The sequence below is a fragment of the Scyliorhinus torazame genome, chromosome 6, assembly GCF_047496885.1.
Source record: "Scyliorhinus torazame isolate Kashiwa2021f chromosome 6, sScyTor2.1, whole genome shotgun sequence".
Taxonomy (NCBI): Eukaryota; Metazoa; Chordata; class Chondrichthyes; order Carcharhiniformes; family Scyliorhinidae; genus Scyliorhinus; species Scyliorhinus torazame.
The window spans coordinates 257,907,044-257,928,889 of NC_092712.1; the positions used below are offsets into that span (position 1 = coordinate 257,907,044).

General features: G+C 48.1%; 1 protein-coding gene across 3 annotated transcripts in view; it reads left to right on the forward strand.

Moving 5' to 3' along the window:
• The first annotated feature begins 689 nt into the window (after positions 1 to 689).
• Positions 690 to 21,846, forward strand: part of sirt5 (sirtuin 5) — a 69,212-nt gene continuing 48,055 nt past the window's right edge. The window contains exons 1-3 of one of the 3 annotated variants that reach the window (XM_072509585.1): positions 690 to 842; positions 1,277 to 1,406; positions 15,801 to 15,934. In XM_072509585.1, the coding sequence (XP_072365686.1) occupies positions 1,295 to 1,406; positions 15,801 to 15,934 (246 nt within the window). In that variant the 5' untranslated portion in view covers positions 690 to 842; positions 1,277 to 1,294. Of the gene's footprint in view, positions 843 to 976; positions 1,227 to 1,276; positions 1,407 to 15,800; positions 15,935 to 21,846 lie in introns of those variants that run through there. The other 2 variants (XM_072509587.1, XM_072509586.1) reach the window with 2 other exon arrangements.

Sequence of the window (21,846 nt, forward strand, 5' to 3'; positions counted from 1 at the left end):
CTGCACCAGCCCTTGGAAAGAGCACGCCATCCAAGCCCACGCCTCCATCCTATCCCCGTAACTCTCTAATCCCACTTAACCTTTTTGGACACTAAGGGCAATTTAGCATGGCCAATCCACCCAACCTGCACATCTTTGGACTGTGGGAGGAAACTGGAGCACCAGGACGAAACCCACGCAGACACAGGGAGAATATGCAGACTCTGCACAGTGACCCAAGTTAGGAATCTAACCTAGAGCCCTGAGGCTGTGAAGCAACTGTGCTAACCACTGTGCTGCCGTACTGCCCCTGTGCTTCCGTGTTGCCCATGGTCATCATAAGTAGTTAAAGTGGATGTGGGTAAATATTTGATAGATCGATGAATGGAGGGCTATGGGATCATGGCACAGAAAAGGAGTTGAGGCGGGCATCGATCAGACATGGTCATATTGAATGGCGGGTCAGGCTTGAAGGGCCTGGTGGCCAACTCCTGCTTCTAATCCTGGTGTCTTTCTGTTCTGGTGCTGCAGCATTCTCCTCAATGGTGAGTGGGGCTCGGTCATGGCTCTGCGCCAAAGCAGGGTGATGCATTGAAGGAGACGTTTTGCAGGGCTGCCAATCAGATTAGGGTGAGTTCAGTCATTGTTGGCAGATGCCCTTGTGGGCGGGGCGCTGTTGTTTACACTGGCCTGAGCGAGGGGACGTGCTCCCCTCCACGCTGCACTGGGAGTAGTCGCCGCCGGTGCTGCAGGGGGCGCCCTCTCCCCTTCCGTCCCGGTCCGAACAGCCGCTGGTGCGGGGTGGGGGTGGGCGCAGTTTGCCGCTGTGTGCTGCTCTTCCCGCTGCTTCTGTGCAAGCGCAGGTAAATCAGGGGGGCAGGCGAGTGCAGTGGGTAATTTTACCCCGCCCGGGACGGGAGGGTGGGGAGTGGGAGACACGTCAGCTTCCGCAGGTGGTTCGCCGGGGCGGAGGGAGGGGCCAGGTACCTCCTGTGGGCCGCAGGACCTCCGCCTGGATTTGGGCTCGAGTCTTCTCGGGGACAGGCCCAGCTGGCGCTTTGCTGTCAGCGCCACGATCACCTTCAAACACAACGCTTGAGCCACACACAGCAACAGCTTCAGCCTCACCTCGGCCTCTGCCCTTGTCTAATGTACTCACAGTTCCTCCCCCACACCCCAGCCTGTTTACATCCTCATGCTTGTCTTTGTTGACGATCCACAGCAGCAGACCAGAAACGTAATCACTTGTAAGGTTTCTTCTATTTATCCATCATTTTTTTTTTAATTGTTGTTTCAGAATCAGCCTGTAATTGCAATGATTCTTCTTCAGTTCAACGCCAGGAAGCTTTTTTCACAGGTGGGACATTGCTTGAAACGACCTTCCAAACTGCAACTGACCCAGATTGAAATGAGCCGTCAGAGTTCAGGTAGGTACTTTTGTTGAGAGCAATAATATCGAATGAGGTAACACATCCTGTAACACTGCGCCACCAAACATCTAATTGTCAAAGAATTATTTTGTATTGATGTAACCGGGCTTCTCACAGAGCCAGGTGGATGTCAGGCAACTCTCCATATTCCCAGAAGTCTGCGAACTTGTGAAATGGGTTGCTCGCTCACACAGCACTGAATATTAACTCACTGAATTCCTTCAAATGGGTTGAGACTGTTCTGGGCTGGTGTGGCATATTCTTATCGGGCAAGACTCAGACAGGCTGGGTTCTTTTCTCTGGAGAAGGAGACGTTGTGGATGACCTGGTAGGTCGATATTTTACAAAATGGTTTGATTCACAGCTCCAGGGTCCCAGGTTTGATTCCTGGCTTGGGTCACTGTCTGTGTGGGGTCTGCACGTTCTACCCGTGTCTGCATGGGTTTCCTCCGGGTGCTCCGGTTTCGTCCCAAAGTCCAAAGATGTGCAGTTTAGATGAATTGGCCATGCTAAATTGCCCTTAGTGTCCAAAAAGGTTAAGTGGGGTTACTGAGTTATGGTGATAGGGTGGAGGCGTGGGGTGCTCTTTCCAAGGGCCGGTGCAGACTCGATGGGCCGAATGGCCTCCTTCTGCACTGTCAATTCTATGATTGGGTAGACAAAGCAATGTTTCCACATGGTCATGACGCTGGTCCAAAACTAGGGACCATAAATATGAAAGCTACTAAGTAAGGAATCGGAAGAAATCTTTACCCAGAGAGCAGTGAGAATGTGAAATAGCATAGATGTGTATAAGGGGAAGCTAAATAAATACATGGAAGAGGAAGAAATGGAAGGATGTACTGATGTGGTGAGATGAAAAGGTGAAAGGAAGCTCTTGTGAGACATGGGGCAGGATTCTCCGCGAACCGGCGGGGCGGGCAACTCCGGCGTGAAGGAATGGCGTGAACCACTCCGGCGTCGGGCTGCCCCGAAGGTGTGGAATCCTCTGCACCTTCAGAGGCTAGGCCGGCGCCGGAGTGGTTTGCGCCCTGCCAGCCGGCACGGAAGGGGCTTGGCGCCACGCCAACCCGTGCGCCGAAGGGCCTCTGCTGGCCGGCGCGAGTTGACGCATGCACGGGAGCGCCAGCATGTGCTGACGTCATCCCAGCACATGCCCAGGGGGGATCATCTCCGCGTCAGCCATCGCGGAGGACCACAGCATCCGACGCGGAGGAATAGAGTGCCCACATGGCACTGGCCCGTCCGCGGATCGATGGGCCCCGATCGCGGGCCAGGCCACAGTGGGGGCACCTCCCTGGGCCAGATCCCCCCGCGCACCAAGAGGACCCCGGTGGCCACCCACGCAGCCAGATCCCGCCGGTAAGTACCTACCCTAATTTATGCCGGCGGGACCGGCCAAAAAAAAACGGGCGGCCACTCGGCCCATCGTGGGCTGCAGAATCGCCGGGGGGAGGCCGCTGCCAGTGGCCGCCGGCCGGCGCGATTCCCGCTCCTGCCAAATCCCCGGCGCCGGAGCATTCGGCAGACAGCGGGGGCGCCCCCCGGCGATTCTCCAACCCAGTGGGGCGTCGGAGAATCCTGCCCATGAACACTGATACAGATCAGTTGGACTTAAAGCCTGTCTGTGCTGTAAGTCTGCAGTAGGTATCCTGAAATGTTTTGGACTAATTTGAAGTGAACTCATTTTGATTGCTATGGATTGTTAGAAAGTGACTGCAGGATTTCCCCCTGTTTGACTTGCATATTAATCGTTTTACTTCTTCGGATAATATGGCCCAGGGTGGGTGGGTCTGTGTGTATCTTGATGCTTAAATCATTACAACTGTGTAGGACATGCCAGTTGGAGCTGTAGATAATTATTTGTGTGTTTTGTTTTTGGAAAAAGTACTTGTTACCTAACTTAAATAATGGGTAGCTAATACAGTAGCTCAAGTAGTAGAACATTTAAGAGGAAATTAATTGGTTGCTTTTACCTGACTGGTTCTAGAAAGCAACGCTTAACTTGTCTCTTGTATTAGACCATAAGACATAGGAGCAGAACTAGTCCACTCGGACCATCGAGTCTGCTCCACCATTAAGTATCCAATTATTTTTTTCAAATAAGGGGAAATTTAACGTGGCTAATCCACCTACCCTGCACATCTTTGGGTTGTGTGGGTGAAACCCACGCAGACATGAGGAGAATGTGCAAACTCCACACGGGCAGTGACTCAGGGCCAGGATCGAACCCGGGTCCTCCGTGCCGTAGGCAGCAGTGCTAACCACTGCGCCACCACGCTGCCCTCCACCATTCAATTATGGCTGATATTTTCTCATCCCCATTCTCCTGCCTTCTCCCCATAACCCCTGATCCCTTTATTAATCAAGAACCTATCTATCTCTGTCTTAACAACACTCAATGATTTGGCCTCCACAGCCTTCTGCAGCAAAGAGTTCCACAGATTCACCACCCTCTGGCTGAAGAAATCCCTCCTCATCTCTGTTTTAAAGGATCGTTCCTTTAGTCTGAAGTTGTGCCCTCTGGTTCTGGTTTTTCCTATTAGTGGAAACATCCTCTCCACGTCCACTCTATCCAGGCCTTGCAGTATCCTGTAAGTTTCAATAAGATCCCCTCTCATCCTTCTAAACTCCGAGTACAGATCCAGAGTCCTCAACCATTCCTCGTACAACAAGCTCTTCATTCCAGGGATCATTCTTGTGAACCCTCTCTGGACCCTTTCCAAGTCCAGTACATCCTTCCTTAAATACGGGCCCAATACTGCTCACAATACTCCAAATGGGGTCTAATCAGAGCCTATTATAGCCTCCGAAGTACATCCCTGGTCTTGTATTCTAGCCCTCTCGGCATGAATGCTATCATTGCATTTGCCTTTCTAACTGCCGACTGAACCCGCACGTTAACCTTAAGAGAATCGTGAACAAGGACTCAAGTCCCTTCCTAAGCATTTCCCCATTTAGAAAATAGTCTATGCCTCCATTTCGCCTTCCAAAGTGAATAACCTCACACTTTTCCACATTGTATTCCATCTGCCACTTCTTTGCCAACTCTCTTAGCCTGTCCAAGTCCTTCTGCAGCCCGCCTGCTTCCTCAATACTACCTGTCCCTCTACAGATCTTTGTATCATCTGCAAACTTAGCAACAGTACCTTCAGTTTAAGGCACACCACTAGTCACCAGCTGCCATCCTGAAAAAGACCCCTTTATCCCCACTCTCTGCCTTCTGCCAGTCAGCCAATCCTCTATCTATGCCAGGATCTTACCCTTAACACCATGGGCTCTTAACTTATTTAACAGTCTCCTATGCGGCACCTTGTCAAAGGTCTTCTGGAAATCTAAATAAATCACACCTACTGGTTCTCCTTTGTCTAACCTCGTTGTTACTTCCTCAAAGAACTCTTAACAGATTTGTCAGACATGACCTCCCCTTGAAGCCGTGCTGACTCAGTCCTATTTTATCATGCACTTCCAAGTACTCTGCGATCTCATTTTTAATAATGGACTCTTAAAATCTTACCAATGGACTTCCGGGTGCGGCTATGCAGAGCTAGGTCGCATATTCGGTAGCTCCCGCTTGGAACGGACTTTTGGGCTTTTTTTACAGGGCACCCACGGCATTTGTTTGACATTTCCCGGTGTGGGAAGAAGACTGCAGCATTCCCCTGATAGTGTCCCCCAGGAATGTTATGTCTTTTGGCTACCAGACCCGGCAAAAACAGTAAAAGATTTGGCTGCAACAGGATAAACAGGGCCTCTTCCAGCATGCAGGCGGGGGAAGGGCAAGCTTAAAGCTGCAATCTGACTTGACTCTATCAAAGGTGAATTCTAGCAGCAGAGGGAACAACTGTGAAAAGATCTACCAAGGCCTTTGAAGAAGCAGGGACGAGGTTTCCGGTGGCGGCCATGGAGGAGTAGGTCCTGCATTCGGCAGCTCGCGTCTGGAACGGACTCCCAGACCATTTTCAGGAGTTTCCATAGACGTTTTGGGGCAGACTGGTGAAGCGAACACTGCCAAAAAGATTCCCTCTCAACTTCCGGTTGCGGCTATGCGGAGCTAAGCCGCACGATTCGGCAGCTCCCGCTACCACGGACTTTCGGGCTCGTTAGAGGAGCCCCAACGGAACTTTTTTTTTTGACGCAGCCCGTGGGGAAGGGAAGAGAGAGGTCCGCCTCCAACTTCGATGAAATGGACCAGAAGTGTAATGGCCAAAGGAGTGGCACTGGAGCAATGGGAGAAGCGAGGGGAAGAAAACAAAATGGCGGCTGCCAGGGACAAAGGGGAGCTGCAGGAGTTCATCAAGTGCTACTTCGAGGAGCAGCACGAGGGGATGCGCAAGGAGATGTTGGCGCCTATGCTTTCGACAATTGAAGGACTCAGGATCACCCAGAAGGCCCACGACGCTAAGATCCAGGAGGTACAGAAAAGAGTCAGTCAGAACGAGGACGAGCTTGTGGGCCTGGCGGTGAGAGTGGAACAGAACGAGGCGCTACACAAGAGGTGGGCGGGAAGACTCGAAGACCTGGAGAACCGGTCGAGGAGAAAGAATCTGCGAATCCTGGGTCTCCCTGAGGGAGTGGAGGGGGCTGATGCCGGGGCATACACGAGCACGATGCTCGAGGCGATGATGGGTACGAAGGCCCCTTCGAGGCCACTGGAGTTGGACGGGGCACATCGGGTGCTAGCGAAGAAGCCCCAGGCAAATGAGCCGCCAAGGGCGATGGTGGTGAGGTTCCACCGGTTCACGGACAGAGAGTGGGTCCTGAGATGGGCCAAGAAGGAGCGGAGCAGTAAGTGGGACAATGCAGAGATCCGAATATTTCCGGACTAGAGCACGGAGATTGCAAAGCGGAGAGCGGGTTTCAACCGGGCCAAAGCGGCGTTGTACCGGAAAGAAGTGAAATTCGGAATGCTGCAGCCAGCGCGACTGTGGGTCACATACAAGGGCCAACACTATTACTTCGAAACGCCTGAAGAGGCGTGGACCTTTGTACAAGCCAATAAGTTGGACTCTAACTGAGGGTTTGTGAGGGGGGGGGGGGGGGAAGTTTTGGGGTTTAATGTGTGATGGTTGTTGTATATAGGGGGTCAATCACACGCAGGAAATGTTACATGGGCTGGGGAGAGAGACAAGGCCGCGACAGGAGCTGCGCCAGAGGGGGCTGAGCAGGCTTTGGAAAGGCGGGAAGGGGAACAAAGGAATGCATATGGATTGGGAGACTCCCACGCGGGGAGGTCAACGGGACGGCGGGGGAAGCCGGGGTCAGCAGGCGTCAGCTGACTTACGGGAGTGACATGGGGGGAGCAAAAAAGCTAGACGGGTCTAGCGGGGGGAGGGGGGGGGGAGAGGGTTGCTGCTGCACTGGCCGAAAGGGAATGGGACACAGAAGAGGTGGTCGGGACGGGGGTCCCCCCTCTGGGGGACTGGAGGGTGGACACGGGACTGGCCCAGAAATGGAGATGGCTAGTTGTGTGGGGGGGGGGGGGTGAGTGAGTGAGAGCCCCTCCAATCCGGCTGATAACGTGGAATGTGAGGGACCTGAATGGGCCGTTGAAGAGGGCTCGAGTGTTCGCGCACTTAAAGGGACTGAAGGCGGACCAGGAGACACACCTGAAGGTGGCGGACCAGGTCAGGCTAAGAAAGGGATGGGTAGGACAGGTATTCCACTCGGGACTGGACGCGAAGAATAGAGGAGTGGCAATATTGGTGGGAAAGCGGGTGTCATTTGAGGCCAAGACTATTGTAGCGGACAATAGAGGGCGATATGTATTGGTGAGTGGTAGGCTGCAAGGGACGTGGGTGGTGTTGGTAAACGTATATGCCCCGAACTGGGATGATGCAGGATTCATGAAGCGCATGTTGAGGCGCATTCCGGACCTGGAGATAGGAGGCCTGATAATGGGAGGGGACTTCAATACAGTGTTGGATCCAGCACTGGACCGCTCCAAATCAAGGACTGGAAAGAGGCCGGCGGCGGCCAAGGTACTTAGGGGGTTTATGGATCAGATGGGGGGAGTGGACCCATGGCGGTTTGCAAGGCCGCAGGCCAGGGAATTTTCTTTCTTCTCCCATGTACACAAAGCCTACTCCCGGATAGATTTCTTTGTTCTGGATAGGGCGCACATCCCGAGGGTGGAGGGGACGGAGTATTCGGCTATAGCCGTTTCGGCCCATGCCCCGCACTGGGTGGAACTGGAGCTGGGAGAGGAGAGGGACCAATGCCCGTTGTGGCGGCTGGATGTGGGACTGCTGGCGGACGAGGTGGTGTGTGGGAAGGTGAGGGGGTGTATCGAAAGGTACTTGGAGGCCAAAGACCAAGGGGAGGTGCGGGTGGGGGTGGTATGGGAGGCGGTGATCAGGGGAGAGCTAATTTCCATTAGGGCTCATAGGGAGAAGACAGAGGGTATGGAAAGGGAGAGGTTAAGTGGGGGAGATTCTGAGAGTGGACAGGAGATACGCAGAGGCCCTGGAGGAAAGATTACTTGGGTAAAGACGACGGTTCCAGACGTTGTTTGACCTGTTGACCACAGGGAAGGCGGAGGCACAGTGGAGGAAAGCGCAGGGGCCGACCTACGAGTATGGGGAAAAGGCTAGTCGGATGCTGGCACACCAGCTCCGTAAGAGGATGGCAGCGAGGGAAATAGGGGCAGTCAAAGATGGAAGGGGAGCCATGGTTCGGAGTGCGACGAAAATAAACGAGGTATTCAAGGCCTTTTATGAAGAGCTGTAAAGATCCCAGCCCCCAGCGGGGGAAGAGGGGATGAGACGATTCCTAGATCAGCTGAGATTCCCGAGGGTGGCGGGAACGCTAAGGATCTGGAGCCAGTGGAGACGGCACCGGGGTGCAGTGGGAACATCGGTGTGGTCCCCGAACAGGGGTAACCACCGGTTTGTCCAGGGGAAGATGGACGGGGGGTTCCAGAGCTGGCATCGGGCAGGGATTGGAAGAATGGGGGACCTGTTCATCGGGACGTTTGCGAGCCTAGGGGCACTAGAGGAGAAGTTCGAGTTACCCCCGGGAAATGCCTTTAGATATATGCAGGTGAGGGCTTTTGTGAGGCGACAGGTGAGGGAATTCCCGTTGCTCCCGGCACAAGAAGTTCAAGATAGGGTGATCTCGGGTGTATGGGCCGGGGAGGGCAAGGTGTCGGTAATACACCAGGAGTTGAAAGAAGAGGGGGAAAGCTGGTAGAAGGGTAAATGGGATGAGGATCTGGGGGAGGAGATCGAGGAAGGTGTGTGGGCTGATGCCCTAGGTAGGGTTAATTCCTCCTCCTCGTGTGCCAGGCTCAGCCTGATACAATTTAAGGTGGTCCACAGAGCGCACTTGACGGGGGCGAGGTTGAGTAGGTTCTTTGGGGTAGAGGACAGATGTGGAAAATGCTCAGGGAGCCCGGCGAACCATGTCCATATGTTTTGGTCATGACCGGCACTGGAGGGGTTCTGGAGAGGAGTGGCGGGAGCAATATCTCAGGTGGTGAAAGTCCGGGTCAAACCAAGCTGGGGGCTAGCAATATTTGGAGTAGTGGATGAGCCGGGAGTGCAGGAGGCGAAAGAGGCCGGCATTCTGGTCTTTGTGTCCCTAGTAGCCCGGCGAAGGATCTTGCTAATGTGGAAGGAGGCGTAGCAATCCCTTATTGTTTGTAAGGGAGAAACATTGTGTTAAAAAACTATAATATATATTTTGTTTTAAAAATCTTACCAATGACCGAAGTCAGGCTAACCGGCCTATAATTTCCTATCTTCTGCCTCCCTCCCTTCTTAAACAGCGGTGTTATATTAGCCACTTTCCAGTCCTCTGGGACCCTTCCTGCCTCCAGTGATTCCTGAAAGATCACCACCAATTCCTCCACAATCTCCTCAGCTATCTCTTTTAGAACCCTGGGGTGTAGTCCATCCGGTCCAGGTGATTTATCCACCTTCAGACCTTTCAGTTTCCCCAGAACCTTCTCCTTACTGATGGTCACTGCACTCACCTCTGCCCCCTGATTCTCCTGGAGCTCTGGAATCTCACTTGTGTCTTCCACCGTGAAGACTGATGTAAAGTAACTATTCCAGTTCTTCCGCCATTTCTTTGTTTTCTATTATTACTTCTATAGCCACAGTTTCCAGTGGTCCAATGTCTATTTTTGTCTCTCGTTTACCTTTTATATATTGAAAAAAGCTCTTCCCATCTTCCTTTATATTACTAGCTAGCTTGCACTCATATATTTCATCTTCTCTTCCCCCCCCCCCCCCCTTCCCAACCCTCTGACTTGGCACTAATCCTTGCCACTTTGTATGCTTTTTCTTTTTCTTTTATGCTGTCCTTAACTTCCCTCATCAGCCATGGATGCCTTGTCCTTCCCTTAGCATGTTTCCTCCTCCTTGGGATGAATTTCTGTTGTGCCTCATGAATAACCCCCAAAAACTCCTGCCCTTGCTGTTCCACTATCTTCTGTGCTAGGCTCCTTTTCCAGTCAACTCTGGCCAGCCCCTCCCTCATGTCTTTGCAGTTACCCTTATTTAATTGTAATACCGTTACATCTGATTGCAGCTTCTCCCTCTCAAACTGCAGGGTAAATTCTATCATATCGTGGTCACTGCTCCCTAAGGGTTCCTTATTCAAGTCTGCCTCATTACGCATCACCAAATCCAGAATTGCCTGTTCCCTAGTAGGCTCTGTCACAAGCTGCTCCAAAAATCCATCTCTTAAAACATTCCACAAATTCCTTTTCTTGGGATTCACTACCAACCTGATTTTTCCAGTCATTGATGTCCCCCATGATTATTGTAATATTGCCTTTTTTACATGCCTTTATTTTCTTCTGATTTATTTTCTGCCCCACATCCTGACTACTGCTGGCGGGACTGTACATAACTCCCATCAGGGCCTATTTAACTTTTCGATTCCCCAACTCTACCCACAGAGATTCTATGCCTTCTGATCCTATAACGCTCCTTGCTATCGATTTAACTTCATTCCTTACTAACAACATATTGATGTCCTGCTCTGCATAGATCAGTTGAATGAATACTTGATAGGCTAAACTGTGTTCAGTGTGTTTGTAGAAGTTCCTGCAGACTAGACAAGAATACAATGAACTGGGTCAGCAGCATCAGTGCATCAATGCAGTCAAGCTTGAGGAATGTACAGGCATGGCATTGTCCCAAAATGACATGTAACAGCCTGTGGATCAATGTGGGGGTGATTTATTTATATGTGCTTGTGTTATGCTATTGAGTTATGCCAAAATATGGAGGTGGGCGCAAGTGGCTGAGTGCGTTTCGTGGAACAGAAGGGATGACTCTTAATTTTACAGCTCAGCACAAAATCCATGCAATGGGCCTTCAAGCTCTAGAAGCCACGTTATTTATATTTAGGAGTGCCACACAATGGCAGAAGAAATATTTTGCTACAGGTGACGGTGAGTGACATAATTTAAGTAATAATAACAAAAAAGTAACTTTAGTAAATGCAGAGCACATTGTACATAAGCAGAAAAGTTTGTAACAGTAAAATCACCTTAGTCACAGATGACCGTAGGCTACTTTCCCCTTTGAGGGGAGAGCTGACTGGTGGTGATTTAACCTGAGGATCACCATGCCTCAGGCGAGAGGCAAGGTTGAGAAGGCATTGTCTTCATGAAGTAACTTTAGCTCTGCATCAGCTGTCTAGCCAAGTGAGCTAAACCAGCCCCCATGGGAAAAACTTGTATTTATCAAGTGTCTTCTAAGCATCTCAGCATTTAATCCAGCCAATTAATTTTGAGTGTAGCCACTGTTGGGTAAAAGCATTAGCAGATTTGTGAACTGCAAGGTCTCACAAACCAAGGTCACTGCCAGGGTGGTGAGCCTGTTTCACTGGTTAGTTGCGATCTAAATGGTGACCAACAACAATAGCTTGCATTTATATTTTCTTTGTAGCTGGGCTACTCATAACTAACTTAATCAGTAAAGATGCAGTTTTGCAAACTTTTGTGCAGCTTGGACACCACCAAAAGAGCAATGACAAGTTCAGATGTGAATGCATCACTTTTAGACTTGTGGCAGCTGATATGCAGTATGACGTTTAACCACTTTGTTGGAATCCTAACTGCAAAACTGTTTATTGAATCTTGACTGACATCAGAATGTATTCTATATAGCTCTGTCCTCCATGACCCCAAGCTAGGCTTCAGACTCTACATACTACCCATTATCCAGACTGTTTATTCACATGCAGCAACATCATTCACCTTTCCCTTGGCTCCCACTCAACTTGTACAGAAAGATTAACCCCTACTTTGTTGACCTCCTTTCACCTTGAACTCTTGATTTATCTAGAACTCCACTGCTGATATCCAGCACTGCACCACATCACCAATCACTGATTTGGCTGACGTCCATTAACTACCAATGCCTCGATTTCAAAGTATTCCTTCAAAACTATTTAGAAGGTTGTATTTCACCTCTCTCTGCCATCTTCTCTAGCCTCGTAGCCCACAGTGCTTAGGTCATGCATGTTGGCCTCAAATGTGTCCTCCACCCTATCCACCCCACCAACAGTGGCAGAGTCTTCAATCATCAGGGCCCTATACCTGCTCGTATTTCTGGTCTCTGCTTTTCTACCTCTCTCCTTTGTCATGTGAGGGTACCTTTAAGACATGGATGTTTAAGCAATGTACCTTTAAGAAAACAGTGATGTCAGAGAGTGGGTGGGGCTGAGGTCAGGTCAGCCATTTTGCAGTTTAGTTTTTAGTTTCAGTTTTAAAAAGTGCCTGGCTGGTTTTGCTGAGAGCAGCTTCAAAGTGCCTGGCTGTTTTGCTGTGAGCTGATTAAAAGGAGAAAGCCAGTTGGAGAAAGCAGGTTGTGTGTGTCTGTGTGTGTCCAGAGTGTTTGCAGGGAAAAAACAAGGTGCTGGAGCTGAAATCAAACAAGCTAATATATCTCTGCCATTCTACAGAAAATATATATATCCTTTAACCTGATGTGATTTTGTTTATAGGTGTTAAGCCTCTTGGAAGTTTGAAGGAACATTTTAAGGAGTTATTTACTGTTGCAATATTTTCTGAGTTATTTTTGAAATAAGGGGTGTTAAGAGACCCAATGTTTATTTAAGATGTTAAGTTGAGTTCATGGAATAAACAGTGTTTTGTGTTTAAAAACCCACGTGTCCATAATTGTAATCCCACACCTAGGGACAAGCCACGTGCTCGGAAAAGCAACAAATCCATTAAAGGGAGAGGTTGGTTGAACTCCATGATACATTTTGGGGTTCTGAAAACACCTCGCCCATAACACCTTACCATTAACATTTGGTCCCTTCTCTTTCGTTTCTGTTTAGTGTATGGTTTGTACATGAAGGACTTTAGCACTCATGGCCTCAGAAGGCCATTCAGCCCGTCGGGCCTGTGGCAACTCTTTGAAAGAGCTAATCCCATTCCTGTATTGTTTCCTTTTGAAATATCCAAATCCCTTTTGAAAGCCACTATTGAATCTGTTTTCACAACCCTTTCCAGGTAGTACATTTCAGATCTTAAAACTAGCTGCCTTTTCATAAGTTCATAAGATATAGGAGCAGAATTGAGCCTTTTGGCCCATGGTTTTGCTCCACCATTCGATCATGGCTGATCTCATCCTGGTCTTAACTCCACCATCCTGCCCCTTCTCCATAACCCTTCAACCCATTACCAATTAAAAATCTGTCTCGCCCCTCAAATTTACTCACTGTCCCAGCATCCACTGCAATCTGGGATTGCGAATTCCATAGATTCACAACCCTTTGGGAGAAGTCATTTCTCCTCAACTCGGTTTTAAATTTTTTACCTCTTATCCTAAGACTATGTATGACCTCTCGTTCTAGAATGCCCCACAAGAGGAAGCATCCGCTCTACATCTACATCATCCATACCTTACATTATCTTGTATCTCTCCCGTCATTCTTCTAAACTTAAATATAGGCCTAAACCGATCAATCTCTCTTCATACGACAAACCCCTCATCTCTGGACTCAACCTAGTGAGCCTCCTCTAAACTGCCTCCAATGCCACTACATCTTTCCTCAACAGGTGACTAAAACTGTGCACAATAGTCCAGGTATGGCCTGACCGATTTAAAAAAAATAAATAAATTCTCATCTCCCCATCTGTTTCTTTTGCTACTTATCTTAAAATCTCTGTCCTATGGTTGGAGTCCATCCTATCAGTGGAATAATTTTTTTTCTTATCTGTCCTTATGAAAGCCCTTCATAATTTTGCAGACCTCTATTATATCTCCCCTTAACTTCTCTGCTTTAAGCAGAATAATCCCAGCTTGCCTAATGACACCATAGCTGTAGTCCCTCATCCCTGGAAGTATTCTGGTAAAATCCTGTTACATCATTTAAGGCCGGCTTGTCCTATCTTTTCACGTGGGGTCCATATTTAATTTTTTTCCCCCACTCAAGCAAATTTTGCCAAGATAAGGTTTGGCAAATAGTTAAACATGATTTTTTTAAATTTTAAATCAAATGTCAAAATAACAAACTGATTTTGTTTTAAAAGAGCAAATAATAAAAATGCTCATTTTAAAATTGTCAAGCAGCAGAGTTAATAAATAAAACCCTTTTTTTGCCTTTTCGCTTCAGAAGTAGAGCTGTAGAGAAACAGGCTGGGCCCCAACTCCTGGTCACCAGGGAACGGGAAGGGTATCAGGTCGAGCTAAGGAATTGGGTTTAATTAACGATGACCGTGCATTCCTCATGACCTCTCTGGCCTGCTCCACCACCTATACTGCTGTGCTCATATGTGGGGCAGGTGCCTGCATGGGAGAGCGAGAGCAGCCAAAGGCAAAGTGAGCCGTGCTGCGGAAACAAAGCAGAAGCGACTCGTCCTCCCCTGCTCACTGATCCTCCAATAAGAGATTGCCCCTCTCCTGCATTTACTGCTGACAGACTCACCAGTGTGTGGCCTGTGATTGGAGGAGCAGCAGCATTGAACTTACCACATTTTGAACACTGGTTCAGCGGACTGGATACAGAGGCTTTGGCCATGGGTTGGGCAAGTCTGCTTTAAGGCCTTGATGTCCTTCCTAAAATGGGAGTACCCAGATCTGGACACCGTACCTTAGGTAAGGCCGAACTAGTGATTTCTAAAGGTTTAACAACCTCCTTGCTTTTGAAACCTGCTATTTATAGGATGGAAATATTGTCAAGTTAAAGGAAACTTATTCAGCTTGACTCTATTCACTTCCTCCAAATAAAGTGTTGCTATGAGAACCTTAGTATGGCTCATTGTCTCATCCGAAAGGCAATACCTCAAAACAAATCAGCACTCCCACAGTACTACACTGGAATGTCATCCTAGGTATGTGCAGCATTCTTGATTCCAGACTTACTTGGATCCTGTCTCTTTGTTTGTTCCGGTGCGTTGATGACTGTATTGGTATCAATTTCTGCACTCGTCCTGAATGGAAGCATTTTGTCAACTTGGCTTCCAATTTCCACCCTTCCCTTGCCTTCACATGGTCCATCATGGATTCTTCCCTTCCGTCCCTCGACCTTTCTGGCTATCAACCTATCGACCCATTGACACCTGACTCCCACAGCTATCTCGACTACTTCCTCAAGCTCCCTTTCACATAATGACTCTGTTTCAGTATCTATCTCCTTCTCTGTCACATCTATTCTAAATAACTTCCATACCAACACTTCCACCATTAATTTGTTCCCACCCACCTTAGTTGATGGAACCCTCGACTGTTTTCATTATATTTTCTGAAATTCTACTTTCACTTCCTCAAAAATTTGCCTTGTCCCAACTTCCACTCCACCAGCCTCCTCATTCAACAAATCGTTTTCCCAGTTTAGAACACATTCCTCTCTTTCACACATCCCAAGCGCAAAGAGTTCTTTTGTTTACCCTTTCAAAACCCGTCTTTTTTTTTCCCTGGTGAAAAGATTCCCAGCCTGTTCAGTCTTTGTTGATTGTCGTACATTCAGTTCTGGTATTTTCAGTCCATTTCAATACGGCAAGTGCAATAGATAATTCAACACAACAGCATTAGAATTGTGTTGTAAGTGGTTCTGAACATAACGTCTCTTAAAACTTAATATATAAATGTGCTTTTAATCTTTTTGATTTTTGACAATTTGCAGTACATTCACAGTGCAGAGCTAATCTGGAACAGTGGTATGAACAACAAACCTGTACCATTTATACACAACTGTAAATTGATACAAAACATTAATTATGATTGAGATTTTCAAAATACCAAGTGGATAATTTTGAATCTGTGAAACGTGCCTGCTGGAAGCCATCAGCGCATGTGTCCAAATATCTGATGCACTCCATCAGTTGTGACTCCTTCCAAGCAGTGCACCCTTGTGAAATTATCCTTGTACAACACCTGTATCTTGATTGGAAATTTCATTTTTATTTCTTTTTCTTTAAAGATTTGGCCGAATTTCGGGAAGTCTTTGCAAAAGCCAAGCACATAACCATTCTAACAGGTGCTGGAGCTAGTGCAGAGAGTGGAGTCCCCACCTTCCGTGGGGCAGGTGGCTTCTGGAGGAAATGGCAAGCTCAGGTATGTCCCTGTAATCCACAAAACTAGTGGCAGGAGAATATTAGTCATATTTCATGTTAAGATGATATCTTTGATGCCAAATAGGTAATTTTAAAAAAAATTTGAGTACCCAACTATTTTTTTTTCCAATTAAGGGGCAATTTAGCATGGCCAGTTCACCTATCCTGCATATCTTTTCGGTGAGAATGTGCAAACTCAACAGTGACCGGGGCCGAGATCAAACCCGGGTCCACGGCGCCATGAGGCAGCAATGCTAACCACTGCAACACCATGCCGGCCATGTCATGATAGCTAATTAATTTATTGTATATAGAATGCTTTAACAGCACATGTCAGCAACAGTAGAGCTAAATATCATTTGCCTCACATTTTATACTTTGTTGCTAACTTTTGGTTGGTTCTTAATTTGGCTCTATTTAATCACGTTTGCTCAAGAGTCGCCAGGTATCTTTCGACACCGCCACAAGGTTCAGAACCGAATACTGATAAATGACTCGATACACCAGTTAGTAAGTTCAAAAGCAATGCTCATTTATTTACACACAATCAAATCTACTCATGCATAATCTCTACGAACTGAACTACCACTATTACTAAAGCCTATACTTAGCTTTGGGCGCCCACTCAGTCAGAGGAACAATGGCCGTTGCTCGGTTCTGAGGCTGCTGGGTTGAGCTGTTTACAGGGTAGAAACTAGGAGCGTCTATCTCGTAGCGTGCGTTAACGTGGGACTTACTTGGTCTGATGCAGCTGCTAGGCAGCTCTCGCTCTTCGGTGAGAGCCAAAGCCAAAGGAGGAAGATTCTCGCTTGGGTGATACCTTTTATACTGAAAAGGGCTTCGCGCTCTTGTGAGCGGACCTTGAACTTGGCCTCAACTAATTGGGTCTTTCTCAATCAGTTGTATCGATCTTCCTCCAATAGAGGGTTTGTTCCCTGACCGCTGGGCGTGTCCTGATGACTGTCAGTCTGCTTTGTCTTAGCTTCTTCTGGCGGCGGGGAGTCTGTCCTAACATTGTGTATCAAAATGTTTCCCTTTTGTCCCGGAGATGGCTCATTAGTATGTAGATCGTTTGGTAGTTTCTGTCCTGTCTGAGCGTTCAAGGTTCTAATCAACAGATAGAGCTTGCACCTGCTTGTTTCTTAGCATTGTCCAATTTTCCCTGCATTCTTTGCAGGTGTCCATTTTGTAATCGGGACGTGGCCATCCCAGATGGCTACACTCCCTCCTTGTGATCCTCAACGCGAAGCATGAAGGAACACATTACTATGGCGTCTTCATCCTCTGATCCCCGGGGCACCCATGCTTAGGCTCTACACTGTCCTATCCTATGTAACACAATTTTGCCTAAACCATTTTAAATACATTCATTATCATAAAATTCTACGGGGCGCTATGACATTATACATGCATTACAGAAAAATAAAAAAACTGGAACCTCTAACTATTCTCAATAAACTATCCTCATTTAAATAATCCAAAAATACAAACAATCCAAAAATAATCTATACATCTTAAACTGTACAAAATAGCAGCACCCAAATTTCTCTGGCCTGGCAGTCAGACACAGAGGTTTACATCTCTTTATTCCATAGGATGCATGAAACAAAATGGATACTCTTTAATCCGTCCCAATGGGTTCAGTGGTCTGATGAAATCCGAAAATGGGGGAAACTAAATCTGTATACCAGGGTGCGAGAGCGATATGCTCTCTTTCGCCATTTCCTGACTCTAAACGTTTGCACGACACTGCAAAGTATCTCCAGCACTAAGAGTGCTTCGACTACATACAAGAGTGAGTACCAGGTGATAAACTTATCACACCAGGTCGGGGTATTGCTAGCTGTCGCTGGGTTAGTTATTTCAGGGTTCCGTGTATTACAGGGGAGAGAGTCATTTACGGTTTGTGTGGTAGGGGTCAGGGGGGTAGCGTCCGCGCGCAACTGAAGGGATCCCGCTAAGATCCATGTGAAAACGAAGGCTGTCTTCATCTTTGTCGAACTTCTTTGTCTTCCTCTGTGGTTCCTGGGTTTTTGGAGTTCTGTGACCACAAGCATAATTTCTGTTATTATCTTGCTTAATATCTCGTATGCCTGTCTGTCTGTGCTTTATTGCCAATTTCCCTTTATAATTAGTCACTATCTGTGACTCCCTCTTTTTTTTTAACCAAATATTTGGACAAGACATCTAAGAAAATACTGCCGTACAGCAAGCCGTCTCGCAGCCTGTGTGATTTACCATCCCAGTGTTTGAGGATGTAAATAGCATAGGTAAGCAACCTAAGGGTTGCCAACAAAAGAATTTTGAACATAATGAGCCAAAAATCCCCGGGTAGGAGGGTGATCAATGCCGTATGTACTCTACCCGAGCGTAGCTGACCAGAGGGGGGGGTCCTTCGGCAGGGCGGGGACCAATGCCGTTTCTCCACTGCCTGAGCAACCGGCAAGAACGGGTAAGAATGTGGTCATCGTGGGGGGCTGCCTCTCGAATTAGGAGAGCAACTATGAGTCGGGTTCTGTCGACAAACTAATTCCTCTGAACTATTGTCTGGGACAAACTTGTTCCATTAACAAGTTTCTGGGGACAAACTAGCTCCTCTGACAGCCATTGGGCGTCAAAGGGGGTGGTGACGTGGGGCCGTGAAAAAACTTTCTGAGTTTACACACAACACTTAACGATAACACTAACGAACCAACATTCAACAAACATGGTGCAGGTTCCATCAGCAAGGACACCGTATCTCTCCATCGGTTCCTTTGTCTACATCATCTGGACACTTCACTGCTCCATAGCGAACAGGGTCGCAAAGGGATTTGTTCGGTGGGAGTCAGACTACGTCATTATCTTCTCCCGGCTGCCAAACACGTGACTGAAGTAACCGTGTTAAAGCTGCTTGGGGCAAATTGGGGTCCATCTCATCATTCCGGATGAGCCTGAACAAATTGTCTCGGTGCCAGAATCGTGTGTCGAGGTTGGAGCTGCTAGGTTTCAATCCGTAATCGTCGGGCGGTGGGTCTGGGTTAGGGGCTTTGATATAAGTGATCTCAAATGGGTCGGTAGAATCATGCCCAGATTCACTGGGAGTGGGGCCTGGTGCAGGTAGGCGTAACGTGGTGTGCTGTGGCTGTCGTCGTTGTGATCGCTGTCGCTACTGGTTGAGGGAAGGGAGAGGTGGAGTCGTGCCTCTGGGGGCGGAGTTGAAGTCGGGTCTGAGGACAGGCTGGAGTGGTTGGGGGAGGGTAGGAATACGTCATCTGTGGGCGGGGCGTGATCGTCTGCTGCTGCGAGCAGGATGTGGTGTGTGTGGTTATTCTGTGAGCCATAAGCCTTGAGCTGGTTTATATGAAACCACACAGACTTACCATTGGGATAGGTTATTTTGTATACTGAGGGGCTGACTTTGTCCGAAATGGAGTACGGTCCGGAAAATTTTGGGGAGAGGAATGAACTGGGGTTGTAAAGGGAAAGCATAACTTGTTGCCCTACTGTAAACTCAGTGGCGTGTACTGTTTTGTCGAAACAGGCGTTGCTCTGTTTCTTCCTGGTTCCAAGTCTCACTGCTGCGACGAGTTGGCCTGCCTTTATGTTCTGTATAGTTGTGTAACCGCATTTTCATGCGTGAGGGCTGTAACTGCGGGGCTGGTCAAATCCAGTCATAGTAAATACTCAGTGCCTTTCATGGGGCGTCCGGTCATGAAGGTGTGGAGAGTGTAACCTGTGGATGTAGATACTGTGTTTCTTAAAAACATCAAAGCAAATGGGAGTACTGAATCCCAGGTGCTATTATTTTGCTGAATCATTCTCCTGAGGGTGGCTTTCAATGTCCGATTCATTCATTCTACAATTCCACTTGACTGGGGGTGGTATGCGATATGGAACTTTTGTCTAATTCCGAAAATCGTGAGGACGTTTTTCATTACACGTCCGGTGAAATGGGAGCCTTGATCGGACTCTATACTGCGTGGGAGGCCCCACTTGTAAAGATGTGGTGTGTTAATATTTTAGCCATTGTCTTGGCCGTATTAGTTCTTGATGGAAATGCTTCCACCCATTTCGTGAAGGTGTCTATGACCACCAACACATACTTGTAACCATTTCTGCACGGGGGTAGGGGTCCTATATAATCTATCTGGAGATTTGTCCAGGGTCCATTAACGGGGCGGGTATGACTAAGTTGAGCCTTTTTCGCATATCTGTCCGGATTGTCCTGGGCACAGATTAAACAATTCTTTACGTAGTGTGTGATATCGATTTTTAAATCGGGTCACCAGCAACGCAGTCTGAGGTAGGCTAGGGTGGGTTCAATTCCTTGGTGTCTATGATTGTCATGGAACTGACAAATAATTTGGTTCCTGTCCTGGCTGGGAACTATATAAAGGCCATCCTTTAAAATCACACCGTCGTGTGTGGTTATTGAGTCATTAAACTTGTTATACGGGGCTGGGAAGGTTCCCTTTAAAACTTCCCTGAGTTTCTCGTTCTCTTTCTGGGCCTTCGCTAAATCCTGAATGTTGGTCTGTGAGACCTGAACTGCGTGTACTGGGGTGCTTTCGGGGGGGGGGGGGGGGGTCCAAAAATAACCATGCCTGGAGCCTGCCTTCGCTAGGGAGTCTGCTTTAACGTTACCGGGGGGGAAGAACGGTGATGACTGTGAACCTTAGTTATGCCGTATTTCCTATCCCTCGCGGTCCCTAAGATATGGCGGAGTAATGGGCTGACGGTAGGGGTTTATCATCCGCGGAAACAGATCCTCTGTTTCCCAGAGTGGTAGGAACTCTGTCAAACTATTGCAGACATACAAGCTGTCTGAGTAGATGTCTGCTGAGGTCGGGAACGAGTCTGGGTGGCCTACAATATATGCAATTGCTGCCAACTCTGCTGCCTGCGAGCCTAAATGTCCTGGCAACTTCAAGGAAATTTCATCTAGGACGTGTCCCTGCGCGTCCTCTACATATATACCGCAACCGGTAATTCTCTCTCCGTTTAACACTGTGGAGGAGCCATCCACATAAATCCTTAGGGGTGCGCACGTGTCGGTGGGCTGGGGTCTCTGGGGTGTACTACCTGTTTTCCTGGAGGGTGTTTTGGGAATAAATGGGCCTGTGTTGTGTTTTGTGGTGATGATCTCACATTCATAGAACATAGAACAATACAGCGCAGTACAGGCCCTTCGGCCCATGATGTTGCACCGAAACAAAAGCCATCTAACCTACACTATGCCATTATCATCCATATGTTTATCCAATAAACTTTTAAATGCCCTCCATGTTGGCGAGTTCACTACTGTAGCAGGTAGGGCATTCCACGGCCTCACTACTCTTTGCGTAAAGAACCTACCTCTGACCTCTGTCCTATATCTATTACCCCTCAGTTTAAAGTTATGTCCCCTCGTGCCAGCCATATCCATCCGCGGGAGAAGGCTCTCACTGTCCACCCTATCCAACCCCCTGATCATTTTGTATGCCTCTATTAAGTCTCCTCTTAACCTTCTTCTCTCCAACGAAAACAACCTCAAGTCCATCAGCCTTTCCTCATAAGATTTTCCCTCCATACCAGGCAACATCCTGGTAAATCTCCTCTGCACCCGCTCCAAAGCCTCCACGTCCTTCCTATAATGCGGTGACCAGAACTGTACGCAATACTCCAAATGCGGCCGTACCAGAGTTCTGTACAGCTGCAACATGACCTCCCGACTCCGGAACTCAATCCCTCTACCAATAAAGGCCAACATTCCATAGGCCTTCTTCACAACCCTATCAACCTGGGTGGCAACTTTCAGGGATCTATGTACATGGACACCTAGATCCCTCTGCTCATCCACACTTTCAAGAACTTTACCATTAGCCAAATATTCCGCATTCCTGTTATTCCTTCCAAAGTGAATCACCTCACACGTCTCTACATTAAACTCCA